General features: G+C 43.6%; 1 protein-coding gene and 1 long non-coding RNA gene across 19 annotated transcripts in view; one reads left to right on the top strand and one right to left on the bottom strand.

Annotated features, from left to right (window-relative positions):
• The window catches only part of LOC117210387 (myosin-10), a 74,856-nt gene that overhangs the window by 22,281 nt on the left and 36,768 nt on the right, over nt 1–15,807 (bottom strand). For 6 of the 18 annotated variants that reach the window (XM_033453457.1, XM_033453463.1, XM_033453365.1 and 3 more), the window contains exons 2-7: nt 12,749–14,628; nt 4,884–5,078; nt 2,861–2,971; nt 1,911–2,000; nt 1,568–1,654; nt 25–123 (exon numbers count right to left, since the gene is read on the bottom strand). In XM_033453457.1, coding sequence (XP_033309348.1) covers nt 25–123; nt 1,568–1,654; nt 1,911–2,000; nt 2,861–2,971; nt 4,884–5,078; nt 12,749–14,587 — 2,421 coding nt within the window. In that variant the 5' untranslated portion in view covers nt 14,588–14,628. The remainder of the gene's footprint in view (nt 1–24; nt 124–1,567; nt 1,655–1,910; nt 2,001–2,860; nt 2,972–4,883; nt 5,079–12,748; nt 14,629–15,807) is intronic. The other 12 variants (XM_033453507.1, XM_033453498.1, XM_033453372.1 and 9 more) reach the window with 11 other exon arrangements.
• The window catches only part of LOC117210583, a 66,532-nt gene that overhangs the window by 29,272 nt on the left and 21,453 nt on the right, over nt 1–15,807 (top strand). The window lies entirely within an intron of this gene.

The following is a 15,807-nucleotide window of genomic DNA, read 5'->3' as shown; positions in this document are numbered from 1 at the left end:
AACAGGTTCACGAAAGGTACTTACGAGGGCCTTGACCGACACCCCGGTGAAGACTAGCGCGTCTTTGGTGAACTTCGAGTAACCCTTCTCGCATACTCGCAGATCACCCAGCGACCTTGCTTTCTACGATCGTTGGGAGCGTCAATGGGAAGTCAGATTAGCAGCGAGTTGCGGATAGTTTCGCGGAGTGGCGAGCTTCGTGAACTTATTTATCTCGGAAGACCTTCTGGTCCGTGTATTTTCCAATTTTTATAAATTCAACTTCGAAACGTTATCACGCGACAGAGTTTTGCTTCGATATTGCCATCTTCTAACGATAACATCGCAATATTATTTGCGGTGTTAACCAAACGATAACCTTTCCATTTTTCTTCTAACAAAACGTGTTATAACATCTGTTCGACGTTATTACATTCCGAAAGAGATACAAACGTACAAAGGCGAAATATCATCCACGATAACGATATGTTACGAAAGTTTTTCAGGATTAAAGAGACAGAGAGGTTTTAACGAACGTCACAAAGCTCGCACTCGTTATGCGATTAGTATGCTGTTACGATAATCAGGATAAATTATTTGTTTGTCGTTCGGTTAATCCTATTGCCACACATCGCGAAGCGAAATAACGGAAGTTCGAAGTAGCTCATGCAGTAATAACTGTTAATAGGGCTGTCATTCCTCTGTCGTACCACGAAACATCGAATGCCGAGCAACATGCTCGCGAACAACTCCAATTAGCTCGAGAGCGAATTGAACCGATTCAACGTTTCTACTTTTCCATCGACGCGGCCAGCCAAAAAAAAAAAAAAAAAAACGAACTCAAAAATTAGGACTTATGCTATATAGCGATTTTTCAGGGAAGACAAAAAAAAAAACATGAAGAACTTTGTCGATCTATCGTTGCGAAATTGACCATGGGTTCTCGTTACATGCTCGTTAACCCTCGACTACGAAGGTTCTTCTCTCGGATACCGAATCATCTTTTCAAATTACCCACACCATCTCGTTCAGGCTCGCCTTCCGTCGTTCCGTTAGTCGGAGGTTAACAAAGCGAAGGAAACACCTGACAAGTGGCAACGGGTTATTTTCCATACGTGCCGCGAATATTTTTAGGCAATTAGAGTCTGTGTCGAGGGTTAATGCTGCTCTCTTCCAAGTGTATTACTTAAGGGAGTAGTTCACACAGAATACGCGAGATGATACGCGAAGCGAGTCGAAAGTTTATTTGAAATTGTTCATCGCGCATATCGAATTCGACTTAGTTTGCCACTATTAGACCGCGAATATTTACGCGTTCGTGAGAATTTCGATCGATATAATATTTAATCGTCTGTGGTATCCAACAGATTCTACGATTTTCTACATAGATGCCGCCGTCTTAATTCTGTAAATGAGATTTGCATAGAAATTTACGCGATAAATACCCGCGATCTAACTACAATTTCCACTCGCCAGGGATGAACTACCCTCTTAAAATAGTCGCTTACGGATCATTTATAACATCTTAGCTAGAAATAACGAAAATTGAAACGCGAAAATGGGTGGTAAGATGATTAAATATACAAACCTCTTCGGTGTCCATGGCGTGATTGGTTTTCCCGTACGCAGTCTGATCGCCGTCGCTCATGTTCGAGATGTCGCCAAAGCTACGACACTGTTAGTGACAAAATAACAACTGACAAAGTGTAATTCGACAGCCATTAAAGCGGTTTTCTTTTGTCGTTTCAGCCGCGCGAACAAGCGTTCGTTATATAAGAAGACGGCCGTTAAAAGAGTGACAACGAGTAAATCTGATAAACGACGCTAATTGTCAATCACGCGACATAAAATAGTCGATTAGAAGATACGTACGAAAAATTAGAAAGACTAAAAGTAAGTGGCTTAATTATGGTTTTTTTTTCCATACTTACCAACTGTTTGATCGACACGCCAGTCGCGATCTTTTCCTTCGTACATCGATCTTGCTCGTTTCGAGTCGCCTCCGATACATAATTCTGTGTCTGCATGCACAAAATACAATGCACAGGGTACAAAGCTAATCGCATGCGACTGGATATACGGTGATTCATAGTCTACTTGGGCTATTTCGATCGGACTTCTACTATCGTCATTGCAGAGAAACCTCGATATATCACGATACTCGTGGGTGATTACATCGTTACATTCGCTATACATGCAGGATAATTTACGAGTAACAATTTAACAAAGGAATTGATTAGCAATTTCTCTACCTCTGCTGTTTCTATATCAGAGAACGCCCGAAGCGTTCTCTTTGTACTTTTCGATAGGATCAATAAATCAATGCTACTATTATGCGAATAAATACTTATCGACAAATTTATACAAGATTAATCTTTGTTGCCCCTCGACTATGTATCGGCAATAAATTAAACTACGAATTTTCATATTTCAACTTTCTTAATTTGATCGACAGTTACGGTCTCCGTTTCTAAGACCGGTTCTAAAAACAGACGTTCTTCGTCGCTATACGTCGATCTCGATCTCGAAGAAATCGTAAAAGTACCTCGTCGAGTTTACGGTTTTTCCACTTGGGACCGCGTTTCCTCGCTCGGACGATCACCGGACGAAGGAGAAAAAAAGATACGAAGAAAGAGTGGACGCACGCGAGACGAATTCCTCTTTGGCCGGTCGCGTGAACGGGACACGCGAGCCACGTGGCGAATTTACGTCGATCGTGCCTCGTGTAACGGGCAACCACGGGTTGAATCGAATCCGATCACGGACGATTTATCGGATCGCGACCGACTGTGCGACGAGGAAAAATTGCAGCCGCTTTACGCGCTCGCGTGGAAAGTGTTTGAGACTTTACGGTCTTAAGTTTCTGGTCGACGAAACTTACCAGAGATTTCACGTTCACGTTCGATAGATCGTCTTCGTCGGAGAAATCAAAGGTTTCCGGGTTCGTCTGCCGGGGACCGGGGTGCATGCTCGGCTCTTGCAAGTTAGAATTCTAACAAACAGACAAACACGCGCACACTGTACATGCAACACGGTTATACATTATCGTATCGTAGATAGAAACGATACAACGTATTTATTAAATTGTTCGAAAAGCTTCTTTCATTTCATAAGATGATAAAACAATTTCTGTTTTATATTATTTTATCGAATTAGGTATGATCTATTTCGTTATATTTCTATTATTATGTTCGTGCATAATTCAATAAACAAAAAACATTGTGCGTCTATTATTTCCTTATAAAACGAAAGAAACTTTTCCGACAACCTAATACTACCGCGATAAGTAGTTCAGATATTTGTAGATAGGTCAATTTTCCAAAGCGTAGCACCTTTCACGATTACGAATTCATTTTTACTAATGCGAGTATTGCTATTAAATCAAAATATAGCATATACACGTACGAATAACAACTACGATATACAGGGTGGTTGGTAACTGGTGGTACAAGCGGAAAGGGAGTGATTCTACGCGAAAAAAGAAGTCGAAAATATAGAATACAAATTTTTCGTTTGAGGCTTTGTTTTCGAGAAAATCGACTTTGAATTTTCGCTCGGTCGCGTGCACTTTATCACGTCTCGTTATAACGGATTTCACTGTAGATTTTAAAAAAAATTAAAAAAAAAATGTTTATTCTATATTTTCGACTTCTTTTTTCGCGTAGAATCACCCGCTTTCCGCTTGTACCGCCAGTTACCAACCACCCTGTATAAGTAACAAGATATAACGTATATACGGTGTGATATAAATTATCAGTCGGTCAAAGCTTTCGTTTAAAACTACGTTATATCGTTTCCATCTGCTATACGTAGACGGTTAGGAGGATCAGGCGTGGTATTCCCCTTTCGGCATTCCATAGTTGGAGAAGTTCTCGTCAGCGTTGAGAACTATTGGAAAAAATGCAGACTTTATCAGAAAGCAAAGAAGAGGCGGAACTTTAAATATCGATCTCCGGAAATGTTCAACTTCCGAGGAGCTTTCCTTTTAGAAGCAACTTCTACCGAAACTTCTTTCCAGACAGTCCATGTTCTTTGTCCGTGGACAACTAGCAAGTTGTTTTTCGACTTGGAGGGGAACTTCTCCGTGGACGAATCAAATTACTCAGAAACTTGCGACAAAAGGATACTGAAAAGGCTGCTCTTACGGGAAAATTCTTACCGAATGCTCGAAAAAGAAATTCGTCTCTTAAGAATGCCGTTGCGTGGAAAGATAGACCGATGCAAGCGAGAAATGTAAATGGAAAACGTAAATAGAAAACGTAAATGGAGAAGTAGAGGTACCGTTCTCGGCGTCGGTTAAAGTGAAAAGCCTGGAAACTATTGCTCGGAATCGGAAGCATGCAAATAAGGATTAAACAGGCTCTTCCGGTTTCTGCCAAGATCATCGTCTATCGACGTGGATGCTTCTTCGACGTCGCTAATTAACACGACATAACGGTTCATGCACATAATGTGTTTCTACCGGGTTTCTTCGTCAGCCGCGGGTTCCTCGGTCTCGATTCGATCGTCTCGACATCCGGCTGGCACCTTTTCTTGTCCGCAGGAAGAACATGCTCGCGAGCGCACGACTCTTCTCGTTTGCGATTCGCGAACACGAGGTGTTAACAAAAAGAAAAAAAAAAAAAGAAAGAAAGCTGAACGAGACGAATGAAAGAAACGAAATTCAATGGCCGAAATTCTATCGTTATTTGCTTCCTCGGTACGTGAGAAATATAAAGTACGAGCGAGATATAGAGCCGACTCGCTGATCCACGACAACTGCTAGTTTATTGGATTGTCGGAAAAGTTCGCGTAGAGTTCGCGTTATAAATTTCTATCAAACGTTCACTCTTTTTTAACACTTTGTAGATGGCTGTACGGTGTTGTAGAAAATTTAAGGAACACGCTTCGGTGCGTTCACTCACCACAGAGATGTTCTCCTTTTCAAGCTCGTTCTTCTTGCTCTTTTTGGTCTTCTTTGTGCGAGGAGTGAGATTCGGCGAGGCATCGTTACCGGCGACGCCCTCGATCTTCTTCTTCTTCGTCTTGGTGCCAACCTTCGTGCCCGGCGAGGTTACCACGCTCGTGCTCGTTGTTATCGTTTCCTCTCGGCTTTCGCTCTGTGTTAACAGGCAGAAACAGATTTTTATTGCTTTATCGGCAGGGTTACCGATGAAATTCCTATTGGCTGCGTTCACAATCGTACGCGTATCGAAATTCATATCGAGATCTACGTCTGTATCCGTATTCGAGTAGAACGATCGTGTTAACTATAGTAACTTCTTCTGCCTCTATCCGCGCATCGTCTTGGTTTTCTCTTAATACGCGTCCTCCAGCGGATAAAAACCTCGCGTAATCTGTAATCTCGGCTAAATTAGAGGATGTCGCTCCAACAGTCCCCCTAATGATATCCTGCGTGTTCCTTCGTGCGTCTTCCATCGACGCGCATCCGGAGGGAGAAACTCGAAAGTTACGAAATATCGAAAGTAGTATCGTTAATAACGATGTTCCGACGATACTGATATATACTCGCGCGGTAATTCGATCCTGTTATTCTTTCGAAAGTTTATAAATAAACGAATTTCTGATCGATAGTCGTAAACCGAGCAGCGATCGAGGAGCTTCTCTTTTTTCTTCTAAAAATCGAGCAAATTTTAATCGGTAGTCTGATGGCCTACTAATTTGCATAGCGGAAAAGCGACACCCGGTATAATTTCGAGGCTCGAAAAATAGCTAATCTTGGAAAGTGGATCGAGCGTAAGTGTAACAGCACGCACATTCGTGGAAACCGCTTTCCTTCGATTTCAGATAGTTTATCAAGATCGACGATAGTATCGACGTTCCTGCCGATATCTCTGGAATTTTGAATATTATTACGAATCGTAACGAGGATATATGGAGACATATCGTGGTAGATTTTTTCCCCCGTAAAATTCTTAATGTATTCTCTTAGACGTATACGACGCGCAGCAATGCGCGTTGCATCGCGATCAATGAGCAAACTCGTCGAGGAAGAGCGAATGGTCGAGTTAACTAGATATTAACGATCGGCTAGATACGAATCGCGCAACAGAGCGATTTTACTGTCTAACAAGCGAATCGTGAAACAGGTGCACGAACCTTAGGAAACGCTGGAACTGACAAAATCTTCTCTGCGAGAAACATTCTGTAGAAACTCGTTGGAACGTCAAATTTATTTCGTACGCGATTTGACGATGCTTTGGTTAGGAAGAGATGTTAAAATTAACGTGACAACGAGGTAGGCGTATTAAAATGGAAAGAAAGGATTGTCGGATAGCCACATTTTATCAGAAGCGGATCGCATTTGCGTCTTGAAGTTTACGTTTACGCTTCGCGCTATTACGTGGCAAATATTCTTCTCTCGGGACGTACGCTTATCGAATAACGTAATTGAAATAGAGTGAACTCGATGGAAAGATTCTATAAACTGTGACTGCCATAGTTTCGAAGATAAGTAAACGACACATTTACTAGCGTTTTAAATGCAACGCTGATCTTCTCACGGCGATTTTTGTTCGCGGTCGTTGTGTCTAATGAATTTCCGGTTCTCGCGCCCGTAGCTCGCCACTGTCCTCTCGGTAAATCGATAAGGAAATCGTCCGAGTCCAACCATGCAATTTACGAAGACTACGTTTTATGGTGATTTTAAGGAACCCTGTTTTAATTGACGCGACTGGCGGTACAGCAATTAAATCGCTGATAAATATTCATAGATGGAGCCGAGCGGATCAGATCAGAACGCGATCTTAAACAAGATGTTAGTAAACATCGCACACTTTCCACACGATTAACATCTGCTGCGTAAGATTTGTCCGGCGTTCTCTTCTTCTGTTTTTTAAATCTACTACAAATCTTTTTTAAACAGATATTCGAATTGCGAACTGCTAATTGAAAGAAAGATATATAGGAGTATAATTTAACAACTTTTCAAACATCGTGATTAATCGATTCATGCCGCTTGAAACGTTCCCACGGTTCCTTTTCATCGATCCTTTAATCGGAAAGACAAAATCACTTCAATTTTTATGAGAGAAAGATACGTCAACCGATTCTACGTTTGATAGTCTCTCGTATGTAGTTGTTTCTCTGTCGAACTGACAGAACCGATTTAAATATGGAAATTCGTCCGCGAAGCGTTGCGTTTTACTTTCAAAAACGATATCTAAACAGATGGAAACTAATATTCGAAACCAAGATAACAAATAAACACTGTTACGTATGCGAGATTAGTTAAAATTAAAATCGTACGATCTATTAACCTCACTCGACGTACAAATTTCTCGCGATCATTTCTCCAACTGTCCGTTCCGATCCGATAAAATCTCTGTGAAATCTTCATCTTCTGTCTCGTCGAACATCCCATAAATAATTCTTAAAGAGGCTGTAGCATCTCGATTTGTAAATTAAGAACGATCCAGGCTTGCGAAGAACTGGCCATATACAAATTCCTCGCGATAATACCCCGTTCCACGCAAACCGCTCCTTCGAATCTCAATCTCGATCAACGCAGCGTTTAATCGCGCACGATTGTTAATTACGCGAACAGCGAAAGTAGCAAGGCGAACCTCGACGATTCCTTTTGCTCTGGTTGCTCCCGGTGAGCTTAATGAAGAGATCCTGACGTGAAATTAGTTACGACGATCGTGGCGCGTTCTCCGCTGCCCCGGTGATAACTTTATCGCGATCCTCTTATTAGACGACGCTGATCGACGCGATGCTTCGTTGAGAGCGTCGCTTCGACACGACACACGTAATTACACGGTCACGTAACTCTCGCAAACTCGATTCCGCCGACGATTACGCGGCGTTCACGCCGAACGCAACCGCCAAAGATCTTTGGAAAATCGCGCGCCAACGTTTCCCGGACACTGACTGTATCTCTTAATTAGCACTGTGATGACTGATGACGATGCGGTAACGTCACGCGAGTGTTAATGATTCACATATATATATATACATAGAAATATAAATAGAAAGATCACGGGTGAAAAACATGATCGAATTTCTTGTGGTTTATGGGAAAGCAATTTTAAAATTCGATACATGAAATAATTCCTCGTCGGAACTATCTCTACGTTTAATTCTGAAAGTGCACGTAAAGTACGAAAATATTTTTATTAAGCAGGGAAATATTTTGCGACGACGAAGACATTGGATGTGCCAAGTCGTTGAACGATCGAGTTACGTACGACGATGATTTAAAAAGTGAAATGTATAATGTTGTATTCGCGACGATACGCTTAAATCTTCCTGCAGCTACAGGTTAATATCTTCCTCGTTTTCTCGAGGATCGAACGCCGAGAATAAAAATGGAAAAAAGGCAAGCCTCGCGTGATCGGCAAATTCGATGAATAATAAGATGGTCACGGTGAGCGGGAACAGCGACGGACTTTCGTAAACCTCGAGACTTTCTAATTCGGAGACTTCCGATTCACTTTCACAATTTTTGGCTGGAATCTCTCGATCTTCGGTCCCTTCCGATCGTCCCAGCACGCGATCATTCGACCAACACACCGGCTATTTTCTCGTTAAGAGTAGCGAAGATGCGAGGTAATTTTCAGAAGGAAAAAAACGTTCGCACGTACCGTGGAAAATCGTTGCTTCCTTCGCGCGAGTTTCTTTCACGCCGATCCTAATCTGCCTCACTTTCTCGCGACCACCGAGCAATTCAAATTCGTTCGATTTAGAAAGTAAAAGATAAACGTTCGTTAAACGAGCTTCAAAGATCACCACAAACACCAGTAGTAACAATTTCGATAATTTTTGTCAAAAACTTTGGAAAATTTCGAAGAAATCGGACGATTCTTCCTGGACGAAGACCGGCTAGTCGCTGAGGACGACGACGCGCGTCTACCTTGGTAACGAGGTCGACGAAAGCTGACGGAAGAACCACAAGGAACAGACGAGAGGGAAGAAGAGAGTGCAAGGGAATGCAAAGAGAAGGGGAACGTGTTCGTGGAGCGCCCTGGGGCCGGGGCTCCCTTAGCGCTAGCTCGGGCAGACAGACGTCGCGATACCGATCAGAAAAATTCTATGCAAACGGGAAACGTTCAGGAAGAGCGTGGTCGCGCCTGATAAAACAGTAACCGCGGGATAAATCACTCGAGGATGCAATTAAACCAACGATAGATCTCTCCTTTCGGTAACAAAAGTCCGGCTAAGTATTGGCAGATTGGATTTGTGCGAGGATCAAGCGTACTTTTTGCCAGAACAAAATTCAAACAGATAAGAGAGACAGAAAAGGAATACGTAATTGTGGGATGAGGAAATTGCAGGACTTCGAGTTGCGCTTAAATCGAGATTGAATTTACAAGAAGAGAATGTCGAAGATTGAAAAAGTTGAAAAAGACGAAGAGACAAAAAAGTAGATACACGATTAGAGGTTCTATTATACAGCTATATGAAACTATCTGAACAAGTTTCGCGCGTATTGGTCCGTGAATCGCAAGTTCTATCCGACGATAGATCGAATTTATGCGATAAGCAAAGGTAGTGTAAAAATACTCGAACAGACAAGAGAGACGCTTAAAAGATGTTAAAGAGATTGAAATAGACGAAGAGGTGGAAAAGTATAGCCAGTGATTTTCGTTGGATGACCTCGTAGCGAGTTGACCCAAGTCCTACCTGACCGAAGATCATCCTCGTGGAGATTCGCACCGAGGATCGAGACGTTTGAGTGACCGCTAGATCCACAACTCTAAAGCTGTCTGGCAACGTTTGGAAGAACCTGACCAGGTTCAGAAAACTCGCTGCTCTCCAAAGCGTGGATAGCGAGGAGGAAACCGTGGGGATACGTTGGATTTCCGCGATTGGCCGTTTCCACCGGACACGGGGAGACGGTTGGCCGCGTATGGGTGGCCAGGTGAAACACGAGGGGAGCAGACGGTGTTCAGAATAGCAGAACGAAAGGTAGCGAGGCGATCCAACAGTAAACAGAGTCTCAGGATTGGCCGGCGGTTCTTCGTCCAAGATCGACCTCGATCTACTCTTCATCGTGCTTTTGATGTAACGCGTTCGTTTGGTTTTTTGAACGTCACTCGGCTACGTTTCACGCGTATCTACGCGTATGTCAGTGTGTGTGTGGGGGAGTCGTTTCGTGACACGTGATCGAGGAAACCGGTATTCGAACAGCGATAACTGGAAGCTTTGGTCGCCTGACATATAGGAAGTAAATCGTGATCTTGATCGAGTGTGGAAATCATGGAAGTTGTGCGTATGGAAAAGATCCGACCTTGGTAGCTCGGTGTCTGAGAGTTGCGACCTTGAAAGTTCAACGTACGAGAGCCGCGGTCTTTAAATTTCGATGTAGCGACTTTTAAGCGAAGATTTTCGTTTAAATTTAATTCGGACACTCGCAACGACGAATTATCGAAAGTTTGACGTTGGAAAATCCCAAAAAGTTACGCAGAGAATTTACCTTCGAAAATAACGTTGAAACGCTCGTTGCCCTAATTTAAGTACTCCAAGTTTGAAAGTTCAACGACGTTAAAAAAAAACTGAGATTTCTAAATTTCAGCTCTAAAACTATTCAACTGTCGAACATTTTCATCTAAATTCGATTTCAGAGTTTATTACGAGCTTCGAAATTTCGCGGCCACTGTCACGGAATTTTCACGCAAAACATGAAAAAAGCTCCGCTTTATAAAACTCGGTCGAAACTTTTAACTGGAATTTGTCTGAATTCGATTTAAAAGTTTGTCACGACCTCGATCTCGGTCGAGCTCGTTCCTAGCGGAATAGGTTACACGGCATGGGCGGTAGTCGTTGAACCGGCTGTCTGATAACTCGGTTTCGTAGCGTCGTCTTGATAAACGAGCGGATTGCTTCCGGTACGCGTTCATCTGTTCACGTGAAGCCCGTGAATTATCGTTGTCGCTTCTATTCGTGTCGTCGAGGTACATTCAACTCGTTGTTTCTCGTTCCACCAACACGCAACGTTATTTCCGGAGCCCTGCACTCGCTAATTAATTTCGGACATACAACGAGTTTGGTCGAAACACGGCTGTACGCTTTCTTCTTCGGTACAGTCGATGCTCTTTCGAAAGTAAAAGCCCCGATAACTTTTATATCGCTGTTCGTAAAAGTGAATCGTAAAAGCGAAATTTATGATTACAAGCAAGAAATATCCTGATATTTCAGATGTAACGAAAGTACCATAGGTTTGTTGACAGTTGTGGTCCGAGGATCTAAAAATCAAATCTGAAAAGTCGATTCTGATTTATCTGCGAGCCAGTCAAACGCTAGATACGAATAAAATTACGCTACTTGGCGAGGATAATCTCACAACTGGAAATGGCACTGTTTTTGAAAATAGCAAGCGATGCCCACGAAGATATCCAGCTCTGTTGACGAGCGGATAGCAAGATGGAATTGTTATAATTATTCAGCGAAATTATTCTGTTTAACTAGGATTACGTGTTACCAAATTCGTTGCACGATTGCTCGTCTTCACTAGGTAGGCCGCGAGTTTCGATACTTGTCAGGAACCTGATTTATGCCGCGTATCAAACGCGATTTAATTGCCGGCTTGTGGAGTTTCGGTTCGCGTTACCAGCTAGTCGTAATTCCGTTCATAGCCGTGAACTACATTCGTCCATACTCTCACTGGACCACGTCGTGGAATAAAGGAGCGCAGGCTCGCGTGTCGTATTCTTCGCCGGTGTCAATGAAGAGAAATAACGGAGAATGAAAGTGGTTACGCATCGTTGCTCCGTGTCAACGAGCCAATTAGGCCTTTGTTATTTAATTAAACGCGCCAACGTTTACGCTACAACGCCTTGCCGCTTCAACGTTTCCTTTTCATTTCTGTATTTGTTTTTCCTTTAGCTTTCAGGAAAAAAGTAAAACAAAAAAGAAGAAAAAAAAAAAAGAATAAAGAAGTCAAGAGCGAAGAGTTTTATGGTGAATCGAACGGAACGTCAGCTTACCTGGTTAACGAGATTAATTATCACCGCCACGAAATATGCGTGGGAGCAGAAGCAACGGTGTAATTAGTGCCGCGGTGTACCGGCAGGAAAAGCGGAATGGCTCGTTTGCAAGAATTACTCAACACTCGGCAGGAACGCGAATAACACTGCCTCTTTGCAAAGCGACGCGTTGGTACCATCGGTTCGCTACGATATAGCTTTGCCGGAAACAACGTAGTCGGCCAATTACTCTCAAGCTGTGTCTACCGATTTTCTACCTTAAATTCGACCTAATAAAATGTTCTCTCTCAACATTCCGCGTCATTTATCCGACGAAAAAAGACTAAATATCAATTACTCTCAAGCTGCATGCTGACCTTTTGCTCGAAATTCAATCCAACTTTTACTTCTGCTAAAATTCTTCGCGTAATCGTATCGGCCACGTTATTTGGTCAGTGAAACACGACACACAATACTCAACGTCAAATAACAACGGAATCATTCCTTCTATAATATAGGAGATACCATTTAGTTGACGATAAAATCGCATAGATTTTTCGATATGAACCGGAAGAGTGTGTGCTACAAAGGTGAGAAAAATATTTGAAAAAAAAAAAACATCTTTCTAAGCTTTATAGCGTAACCACTGGAATTATATGAAACGAATCTCTGCAATCTCATCGTCGATTAAACAACATCCTCCGTACGAACGAGTATCAAGCGTTTTGTCAGAAAAGTTAGAAGGGTTGATAGAACTCTCAACGTTTCAAACTGTCAAGCGCGTCCTACCTTTAATGTAGCTCGCTCTTACGTCTTAACAAAGATCCGTGTGGTTGATTAGTCGCAAACGAAGCAACACTTACGTCACCCACGTTAGAAACGTCGCTGGTCTCGTCGTCGGGGGTTGCAAGAGGTGCGCGAACCGGTGACTCGAGCTCGTGGTTCCGAAGTTGTTCCTCGTTGACTGGTTCCGCGTCGTTGTCGATCTCGAGGCACTGCGTCTCGGAGACTATCTTCACGCTGCTTTCGGATATCACCACTTCTGTTTTCTCGATGAAAGTGGGCTCCGATACGGACAGTTCGCTGGACGATTCCGTTATCGCGTTTTGCTCGTCCATGTTATCGTTTGCTTCCTCTTTCGTTTCTTCCTCCTTAATTTGCCCTTCCCCCTCCTCCTCCTCCTCCTCCTCCTCCTCCAGCAAATTCCCAATCGGAGGATCGATCTTTTCAGTCGACAGGGTCTCGCGAGCCTGAATATCTTCTGGAAGATATTGGTCGCAATTTTCTTCGCTTAGCACTCGACGTTCCGTGTCCAGGAACTCCTGAGTACTAGCTGCATCTGCCGAGCTTTCCGAGTGACTCAATGTTACGTCGTCGAAGCTTCTGAACTGCATCGTCGGCGTGCCACGGGCCTCTTCTTCCGATTCCTCGATCGGCTTCCCTGGAACGGATAGTTCCTCGACATCTTCGGGAATTTTCTCCTCCATCGAGGAGGAAGATTTATCGTTCGCCGATACCTTCGACTCCTTGTCCACCGAGAACTCTTTCACCTCCTCCCTTTCCTTGTCACGCTCAGTGTCTGCAAGCTCGAAAGTATCAGCTAGTTTCTTACTCTCCGGTACGGTTTCTTTGGCGAATTCTTCGGTGGTACGAGGCTCTACGTCCTCCTGACACAAGGACTGATCGAAATTATCAGAAAACTGACCAGTTTGTCGATCCTCCGTATCGATCGTCTGCTCTGACCACGTGTCTGTCGTGTCTGTCTTCCGCGAACGGCTCTCTTCCATCGTTACAGCGTCTTTCACGATATCTGCTTCCATGGATTCGAAGATCATACCCTGAACCTCTTGCTCCTGTTGGTACTTGTCCACGTAACTCGCAGACACGGTTCTGGTTACCTGGTCTTGCTCGTGTTCGTAAGGTGACTCGAAGGATTCCTGGGTCGTAGTCGTCACTTCCGATAGCCTCTCGGTGGCCTCCGTGGGTCGAAGGACGGGATAATTTGGACGCGGGTCTTCGTCGTCCTCGTTTTGCGGGAATTTGCCATCGTTGGACGTGTCACGCGCCAGCTGATCGATCTCACGAGTCGTTGTTTCTTCGACCAATATCGTGCTGCCAACTTCCGACTGCTCGTCGAACGCCTGTTCCTCCTGCTGCTGCTGCTCCTCCTCGTCCCGGAAACCTACCGTGATCGGTTCTGGCTTCACGTTTTCCTCGTACGAAGAATTCGAAATTTTAGTCTCCGGTGACATGTGACCGTTTTGATAACTGTACGACTTGTCCACCAACGCGGAATGTTCCGTTTCCGCCACGATGAATTTCGCGTTTACGTCGAGGACGTCCTCCTCCTGATGTATATCCAAGACGATCCTCTTGACCGCTTCTGGCTGGTTCATCGTTTCTTGTTGCTCGTCCGATTCGATACCGGCCTCCTCTTCGGTGCTGGAGCAAATTCTCAAGGCTAGCTCGCTCTCGATTAATTCTTGAAGACTCTTGTCGTCGGTGTCCAACTCGTTACGCGTGTTGTTAGTCAGGATTAGGTCGTCCTCGTCGTCGTTGTTGTCACACAACGAGATTAGTTGCTTGTTACTCGCGGTTAGGTTATCCAACTGGATCAAACCGTTGTTAGATTGAACACTACACACCTCGCTCTTTTTGCTACTTACGACATTGATCGACTTCTTGGTCGCCACCTCCGCCATTATGGTGCGCCTGGATCGTCGGACAGTCGCACCTTGGACACCTGCAATCACAAAATTGTATTATCGCTATTATTACGCCGCGCATGTTTATGGAAATTTGCAATTCAACAAAATTGGCTACGAATTTGAAGATAAGCAAAGATACACGTCATTTCTGTCCTTTATGAAATATCACACGTCGAATACGCACGCAGTGTTTTATGGCGACTAGAAAAATTATTAAACGCACCGTTACATTTCTCATAATATTTAATTAATTAATTAATTAGCTCTGCGTATATTAAATTTCGTATCGTTCACTGGTACTTTCGTGCGAGTATGAGGATCGCACGTAGAATCAATGGAAGATAAAGATACGTACAAATATTTTTCGTAGCTACTGTGCGCGGAGGAAATAGAGAACGAGATAAAGGGAGATCGCGAATGAAATCGCGAGTAACCTGTGAACGCTGAATATGCCGGTCGAAGCAACCGGCAGCGGTGGTTTTATGGTTATGCGAAGGCAAAGCTTGCTTTAGTAGCCCCATAAAGTGAACGGCCGAAGAAACGCGTTCGTTGTTCGTCGACTTCACGACGGGACAACGAGTTCGACCTCGGTCAGGAAATTAACGACGAGAATTCGAGAGAAACTCCGCGCCCTCGCATCGTGACTCGCCATTGATTTACGCGACGTAAATAACAGATTAATGTTCTGTTTGGTAATTCGCGCGCTCTTTCTCGTCGAATTACCTCCTGTCCGTACAACTGGATAACCGATCGACGTTGCGCAGTTTCGTGCCTCCTTTGCGAGCCATTCGGAAGAAGGTCACTGGGTATTTCTGGACCAACGATTTTCCTGGTCTTATTCCAGGGACGACTAGGAAGAGAGATTCGTTTAATTCCACGACAGAGTTGGATTACACGACGATCGTTTTCATTTTGGACGCGAAAGCAGACGCGCCAAAATTTGTTGCATATCGCTAAAAAATTGCGTCGTACGTACAATGCCGCGGAAAAGTAACAAGACAAATTTCCTTTCTCGAAACAGTTACTCGAAATATCGTAATTATGAAAGACCGAATTGATTTGCACACATTTTCTCAAAGGCTGTGTTTTTGTTTATCATTCGTGTAATCGTTCTGAAGTAATCTCTTCCGGCACTGTGTATGATTTCTTGCGCGTTGGATCGTCCTTTAAAAGCCAGTGAAGGTTATTAATATATCCGTGGATTTGGATGTGTT

The sequence above is a fragment of the Bombus bifarius genome, unplaced genomic scaffold, assembly GCF_011952205.1.
Source record: "Bombus bifarius isolate JDL3187 unplaced genomic scaffold, Bbif_JDL3187 scf7180000007968, whole genome shotgun sequence".
NCBI lineage: Eukaryota > Metazoa > Arthropoda > Insecta > Hymenoptera > Apidae > Bombus > Bombus bifarius.
This window is presented reverse-complemented; position numbering and strand designations above follow the sequence as displayed.